The 8,203-nt window shown below is 37.9% G+C and overlaps 1 protein-coding gene and 1 pseudogene across 1 annotated transcript; both read right to left on the reverse strand.

Moving 5' to 3' along the window:
- Positions 1–4,096: 4,096 nt before the first annotated feature.
- LOC101301966 (probable ubiquitin-conjugating enzyme E2 23-like) lies at positions 4,097–5,092 on the reverse strand. Its single transcript, XM_004297924.1, has one exon. The coding sequence runs from the start codon at positions 5,090–5,092 to the stop codon at positions 4,097–4,099; it is 996 nt and encodes a 331-aa protein (XP_004297972.1).
- A 1,533-nt stretch (positions 5,093–6,625) lies between these two features.
- On the reverse strand, positions 6,626–7,382 carry LOC101302259 (annotated as a pseudogene).
- Positions 7,383–8,203: the final 821 nt, after the last annotated feature.

Below are 8,203 nucleotides of genomic sequence, written 5' to 3' on the forward strand. Positions count from 1 at the left end.
CCTCCTCTCTCTCTCTCTCTCTCTCTCTCTCTCTCTCTCTCTCTCTATATGAGACTGAGAGAGTGAATAAAGAGAGTGGGAGCTGCTAGCTGCCTCCGTACTCCGCAATCCCCTTAAATTTATGCTTTCTTTCTCTGCTTCCTTCTTGCATGTCCGTTGTCTTATCTAATTTCTTTTTTTGCCCCTTTCCCCTTGCACAAGATGAGGACGAGCTGAGCGGGCCTGAGACCGATGCAGGGGTATACATGTCTTTTACTGTTTTGTCCGAAGAGAGACGAACGGATTTTGGTGAGAGCGATGGGGCGTAGCTAATTAATTTGTCTCTCTCGAAATGAAATCAAACTCCCACTCGCTTTGCAGCACGTGGCACCAGCCTTGTATGATTTGCTCCTAAATAACAAGCATCCCTCCTCATTTCCAACACCATCACCTCCTCCACCTCCTCCGTTAAATTACAAAGAAATTTTATTATCACATCCCTAAATGTTAGATAGATACTATTTTTTTTTTTTTTTAGTAGAGGGTTTGGAATCCAGCCTAGCTGAGAGGCTCATCCCCACGCCCGGTTTCATTTATTATAATAATATCAAATTTTTGCGACGGGGTGACATAGTACCTAAACCCCGCGCTATAGATAAACAATAGCTATGATCCTCGTAGAGAACATCCTGAATACTGTCAGGAGTCTTCTTTAACCAAACATTATCAATGGAACAATTACTAGCAAGGTGCGCAAGTCTATTAGCAACACCATTTGCTTCACGGTAAATATGCCGAATTCTAATAGACTGAAAAGCACTAAAGTAACTTTTACAATCACTTATAACTCGGCTTACCTCCGAGAGATCTTCCTTCGCACTTTTAAGAGCAGCCACAAGAACGGCAGAGTCGCTTTCAATGTCAATGTTCGTCCAACCTTGGTGAATACCAAGAAGAAGACCAACCCTACACGCCTCTGCTTCCATATTAAGAACCGAGTGAGATACACATCTCTTTTTTTGTATAAATTATATAAGACTTTGTGGGTCTGTAAAATTACCAAAAGAGACATTCATATCAAAAGTAAAGAAAACACCATGCTTAAGACATTCATATTAATTATTATACTTCTAACACTTTTTAAATTCTTACTTGAATCAAGTATACCAATATTTTGAAACCACATATGAATACTATGCAATAGTTCCCAAGAATCGATTAATTTAGTTTTACACAAGATTGAGTATTCCAATGCTAAAAAGTTCTGTTAAGGATTTTAGTAATGTTTTGTTTTGATTCGTTAGGCTCAAGAATTCTTGAAATCAATTTGAGTAAGAGGCTCTTTGAGAATAAATTTTTTCGAGAAAAACTGATGGAAGATGGTGTTAACAAAATGAAATCCCTCGAGAAAGATCTTAACAAGGTGAAACCTCTTAGAAAAAAATAAAAATCTTCAAGGAGATGTCAATGAGGTAAAACTGTACGAGAAAAGATAAAACATTTTGAGAAAAATCTCACTAATGTGAACTTTTTTTTTTTGAATAAATTGAGTAGTACGTGGATCTAGAAAAGTATGTGTATTTAATCAATGAGTCATGTATTTAGTGAATAAGTTGTGTATTCAAATAAGGGTATTGCAGGAAGTTTGGGTATGTGTATCTAGTAAAATGTTAAAACAATAAAATTAATAGGTGGTGTATTAAGTATGAGATGTGTATCTAACGATTAGAGATATGTTAATAAAATTTCTCTTCATAATAGAAATCTTAATTTACAAAATAAAGTAAACTTTCGCTTCTTCTTCACAATTGTTTTCATTTTGGTCGAGAAACAATAGTTGTCTTTTTCATAGTTATATGTATATATTACCTCTAAGAAATGTATTCAAACATCGTATATTTTCATTAGGATTGCGCTCTTGTTTCGTGCATTTTGTGTTAGGATAGAGGAAGACACACAATGACATTTGATCTAATCAAACATAATTAGATGGCGTGTACTTGATATAACAATATACGCATTGGTTGATGCAAAAAAATACTTGAAATTTTGAATCAATAATGTATGCATTGAAACGTTTAAAATAGCGTGCTTAGACTTAAGGCGAGGCTTTTCCATTTTTGCCTCAAGGCTCTTCTTGAAAAACTTTCATCACAAAAGGTGACAAGGCGGAAAATGCAACGCGTCGCTGTTTGTTGTTTTTTTTCTTCTACCCTAATACAACGTTGTTTTGGTAGAAAAAATTTAAAAAAAAAAAAGAAAGAAAAAAAAAAAAAAAAAGGGTTCTTTCGGTTCATTCGTGAGCGACTTCCACTGGCGGAGCCAGCCCGGTCTTGACTGGGCTGGAGCCTAGGTGAGTTTTTGAAACTCCATAAAAAAACTTACATCACATCTAATCTATAGGTTACATATAATAAGCAGGCCAAAAAGGTGTGTCGCAAGCTAATTGTAGGATCTTTAGGTGGGCACCAATTTTATTCTGTCGCTTTGCCTTCAATCCTCTTGGCCGCTTGTTACGTTGCAACTTCCTATTTCCTTCAGTTTTAAAAGACTCATTGTCAGCACAAAACTCAGATTCATGATTTTCACTAGGACAAAACAAAACCTAGTCAAACAATTCTTGTGGCTCAAAGTCATCCCTTGTAGCAGCAAACTACTTGTTGCACCTCTCTTCTTCTGGAAAATGACTATTCTCCCTTTGATGAGTTCTTCTTTCCCTTTGATCCATGGTTCCTCCATTCAATTCAGGGGAAGAACATATTACAATTGAACTAATAAAATAGAAGTGATCGGGTGCCGTCGGTTCTAGTGGAGTAGGTCTATGGTCGTAGCGTTCAAACTTCGTAGTAAATACGATTACACGAAAATTTTAGTTACTAGTGTAAGCATTTTCAAAAAAAATTGCTAGTGTAAAATTTACACACTTTAAAATGAATAACTAAAGCTTTCAAACGTAATTACCAATACACATAAACAATTACAAATTAAAAGTAACGGATTAAAAATCTTAAAAAGTTAGAATATACATGTGTTACCAATTTTTTGCACTGTTGAGCTTCAATGAATATTTTTCATGTGTTACCGGTAGCCTAGGTGACATTTTCATCCTGGTTCCGCCGCTGACGACTTCTCTCATCTTCTCTCCCAAACGCACCATCTTCTCACCTCACCTAAATATTCGACCAGTAAATCACGCTCTCCGAGTAGCGAGTCAAACACGGTGGCCAGACTGCACCAAGTTCTTGGTCTTCTTCTCTCGACTTGTTCTTTCATCAGTTCAATTGATTAGCAGGTTTGGACTTCCAAAGTTAGCACTACCAAGTTCAATCGGCTTCATTGCCCGTACGTCCAGTTTGCTCCATGCATGGCTCAGGCCTCAGGGTAATTGACTCTAGCTAAGCTATGTCCCTTTTGCATGTGTTGAAACTTGAAAACTACATTATTTGTTTTAGGGTTTAAATAAAATCAGTTTTGTTTTTTTTTATCTTCAATAATGTCGACAGTATGTGTACGTATTTAACCAATAAGCATGTCTTGTATCGAAAAAAAAACCAATAAGCATGTCCATTTGTCCATAATTTGCAGAATGGTCTACCTTAAGGTTGAGGAGAGCCATATCGACCGTCTCAGAACCATCAAAGTTTCCACCACAAGTACCGACTCCGGTCTACTATAGTCAAAACCAGATACTGTAGGCACAAATATTATTTATCAAAATTTACTACATCTCTAATAATAAAACCATAAGGGTTTTTCAAATGGTTAAATTTTTGAACTTCCCAATATGCCTATAATTCAGTAATATGTCTAAAAATGACAATTTTATCAACAGAGGGTAAAACAGATATTATATATAAAACTGAAAAAAAAACTACGTACCTTACTAAATTTTTATTTATATTTCAAAATTTTATTTAATTTACATCAATTCACAAAAACAAAAGGCCAAATTACACGCACGTTTTGGATCAAGAGGCTAATATATATAGTAAGTGAAACAAAAAAATGCAATTGACCTGTATATAAAAATGCAATCAATCCCCAGGGATCATTATTCTATAATGTAAATATATTACTAAGCTTGATTTATCAAGCCATTCAACACAAACTTATGAATCTAATGAAGTTGGAATAAGGTCCTGGTTGGCCGAGATGTGAATCTAGTTGGACGAATATATATGTATATATAGAGAGCCCCAATAACCATGGCAACACCATACAGAACCAAAAAACATATATAAAGCCATCGAAAGGGACTCTTCTTTAGCTCCGCCAACTCCAACAACTCCTCCTCCTCCACCCAACCAATGTCTCTAAAAGAATCGATGAGTTGTGGGTAGAGAAGGTTCATTGGAGTACAATATTTTAAAGACCCATCAGCAATTCGCAAACGAATCGCTCTCAGTATGCCACTAGCTCTCTGGCGATAGTGTTGACCGATGAAAAGTTCAAAATTCTTTGGTGGGTTTTTTAGCAAACGCAGTGTCAATTTGCAAGTTGACACAAAAACCCGTGCGTTGTAAGTTTTGTGCTCCAATATGACGATCTTTCTCAAGAAAGGAATCCTTTCAAGAAAACTACCAAAAGCAGGTACCCTCTCATGGTCGTTATAATAGGGTGTTTCGTCGAGAACGAGTGCCTGAAGCGACACCAAAACTTGGAGGATGGTCGACCTAGATGAGTCCCACCGCTCACTCCTCCTCAATCCAAACCAGGTGTTTAGAAGGCTTAAACAGATGCCTCCATCTGAGTTTAGCATTGGGTTGAGAGACAAACCATGCGATCGGTAGTACACCTCGGGTGGGTAGTCAGGGTAGTCCGGCGGAAACCAGATGTCAAAGAAGAAGAGTCCATCCTGATATGGTGTGTCAGGTGCTCCAACAATCACAGCCCTCATAAGCTCGACACGGGTCTCGTACACGCGCACGTATATGGTGTCTGGGAGGTTCTCCTTCAAGATTTTCCACTCACGCATGATATTCTTGTAGGCTCTACTGCCATACATGAAACTATATCCATCTCCGTTGCGCTTCTGCTTTATCATCACGCCGCTATAGAAGTGGTCTGAGTGGTACGAAACGATGTCGAATTGCTTGAACGCAGTTTCATCCATGTCTTTTGTTGGGAATTTGGGGACTACTGGAGACGAGAAGATATATTATTGGGACTAGTGGTTTGCTCCCCCGCTCTTATTTATAAGGTACTGAAATCTGATTCGCAGTCGACATCAAAATCATAATTAAGTAGGGGTAGGCAACGTATACTAGTTAGTAGGAAATAGTGAAAGCTGATCCTGTTTGAACAAGGAAAAGAAATTGTACTCCTATTTCAACAAGGAATCTGCTAGACAGAGTTTTGTTTTTCCTTGATGACTCACAGGCTATCACTGTATCACACAGTGACTTAAATGATGTTTATCACTAGACAACTTATCTTCAAAGATCGAAGAAAAAAAAAGTCTCCTTGATCTCTAGCTAATTTAAGCTGTCTCTTTTGCGTGTGTTGAAAACTACATTATTTATTTGTTGGATTAATTTCAGTTTACCCTCCTAAGGTTTGGATTTAACATTATTTCACTCTCCATACTTTTCATTTTGAAAATTTACTCTTTAAAGTTTCCAATTTTCATTAATCAGACCCAATTGCTAAAATTCGGTTCAATTGGGAGGTTAAATGCTAGCATGAAATCTTTGAAAAAATGTTCTAAAAGGCGATTTATGTTGTTATATGACTATTTTAGTGTTTTAGTGAGTTATGAAGTCAAAATTAACGTCTGAATTAAACAGAATTTCAGCAATTGGGCATGATTTTTGAAAATTTGTTTGAAACTTTAGGGAGTAAATTTTTCAAAATTAAGAGTATGTGGAGTGAAATGATGTTAACCTTAAACCTCATGGGGGTAAATTGAATTTAATCCTTATTTGTTTAAGCTATATGTCACTCCACTCATAGCCAATTGGTTTTGGATGTGAACCCCAAACTACTTTATTATGGTATCAGAGCGGGTTACTCACATCCAAATGTGAATGCGTAACGGCCACACGAACTCCAAGTCACCCCAAATGTTGTCCACGTGTTAGACTTGAAAATTTGCCACACGTGCGGGGGCGTGTTGAGATATAAATCACACATCGGGAAAATGAGACATTGCCTATGGTTTATAAGAGTTTAAGTCACTCCACCCATATCTAATTGGTTTTGGATATGAACTCCAAACTATTTTATCTAACTTTTGCCTCATCAATTTCTTCAATTTGAGGCTCTGAGCTAACAAAAGTTTCTTCTCTAGGCTGATGCGTTTTTTTTTATCCTTAATGTTGCATAGCTTAAAATGTATGAGTAATTTTCTATGCCAGATGACTTTTGACCTTGATTTTGTTTGTAAAAGTAGGAACCGTAGAGCTTCTTTCTTTCTTTTGTATCGGTTTGCATTTTCTTAGGAGAATTTCAATGCCCTACATTTATCGGCTAAATGACGTAAGTTTTCATTAGGGGGCCCTTATCTCTATTGACATGGTAAAACACGATAAGGCTAGGATATTTCACATTGGAGTATGAAAATGTAACCTTCTCATTAGTTGTAACTGCTAAATACCTTCTCATTAATTGTAACTGTTAAACACAACCCTATTGTCCCTAAAGAGACTTAAATAAGGGTTCCACCCTTGACATACTCGGTGAAAGCCAAAGCCACCAAACCTAACATGGCCAATCCTTCCATTCCACAACTCGGCATCTGAGGTCATGAGCCCCTTTGATTTCGACTCCACTCTGACTCCTTAAAGTAGTGGAATCACGGATGCAACAGATAGCAAAATGCTAGTGCCAAGGAACACTGAGACGCCACTGTCGGAGATCTGAGAAAACACATCCTAGCCCTTTAATAGTTCTACTGCAAGAGCTGAGACAAAGCCAACCATGGCGAGTCTGCCGTTGATTCTTTGCGGTGCCGGACCGCTGAAGGCGAAAACGCCTGTCTCCGAACTTGGTGCAAAGTTTGGGAGTCTTAGCTAGGTGGTGGTGGGAAAGGTGTAGGTGTAGGTTCTGCAGCTGGAATCTTTGATTGTTCTGAAACTGTAGATGGTTTCTCCTCAGGTACACACCTCCCTGCAATATATGGACAAATTGGAAATTGTTAATACAAGAGTTCTCGACAAAATTAAACTACACACCGATATCTCATTTTAATTATTTTGAACTCTGAAACAAATTGCTTTGAAGACAAAGGAAACACTAGTCTAGGTAGAGAGCTGTTACCTCAGCCATGGAGCGCCCCTCTTATTAGGGTACCTATGAAGAGTTGGTGCGAGTTGGTTTACCCTGACTGATGAGTTCCTCTTTCCAGCTCCATAAGCGACGGAGTTTGCAAGGAATATCGATTGCATGGAAGCTGAAGCAGCCATTTTATAAGTATCACCATATATTATTGTATTGTCTTCTAAGCCGGAACCTTTTCCGTTGCAGTCAACAGAGATGCATATATATACCGACTTCTTGAGTCTAGACTTGTCCTTGAAATATTAAATGCAATTTTGACATAACGGAATCCTGAGGTATCATTCTTTTCAGTGTTAGTGATCCATGTGAGATATCGTTGTATTACTCGAGGGATTGAGTACATGGTCCGGTTTCCATATTTCTTAATCTATACAATGGTGCAGGTCGTATATGCGATAATACACAAGCGGGAAGTATATCTCTTAATCATCTTTTGGTGCATTTGACTGGACCAACATTATTTGTCCGGTTTTGTAGGTGTTAGATTTTTTCAATAGCCGCATGGATGCACAGAGAACAGATGGAGAATGGTCATCAGTAGAAAAAGTACTTCAAGTCATAATCATCAATTGTAGATCAGAGAGAGTGAGAGTACCAGAGGGCCGAGGGGGAGGGTTGTGTGCTTGAGTGTGAAGACGGAAGCAAATTTGCTCCCCACTAATTCTTCCTACCATTTTCCCCACCCATTTAGATGAATGTCAAATATCCTTTAGGTTTAATTATTTGAATAAAAAAATGAAAATAACACTTGACATTCATCTAAAAAGATGAGGAGGAGGGTGGGGAGCAAATTTGCTTCCGTGTGAAGACGGCCTCTCCTCTCTCTCTATTTGAGAAGGACATGAGAGAGTGATGGACCTGAGTGGGTGCTAGCTGCCTTTGGTCCGTACTCTCTGCAATTATATCACTGCTTCGTTCTTGCATGTCCGTTTTTGTCCTTATTCAA

The sequence above is a fragment of the Fragaria vesca genome, linkage group LG4 (assembly GCF_000184155.1).
Source record: "Fragaria vesca subsp. vesca linkage group LG4, FraVesHawaii_1.0, whole genome shotgun sequence".
Classification (NCBI taxonomy): domain Eukaryota; kingdom Viridiplantae; phylum Streptophyta; class Magnoliopsida; order Rosales; family Rosaceae; genus Fragaria; species Fragaria vesca.

Excerpts from the sequence above, each read along its gene's own strand:
- LOC101301966 (XM_004297924.1), bottom strand. The coding sequence starts at position 5,092 with ATGGATGAAACTGCGTTCAAGCAATTCGACATCGTTTCGTACCACTCA.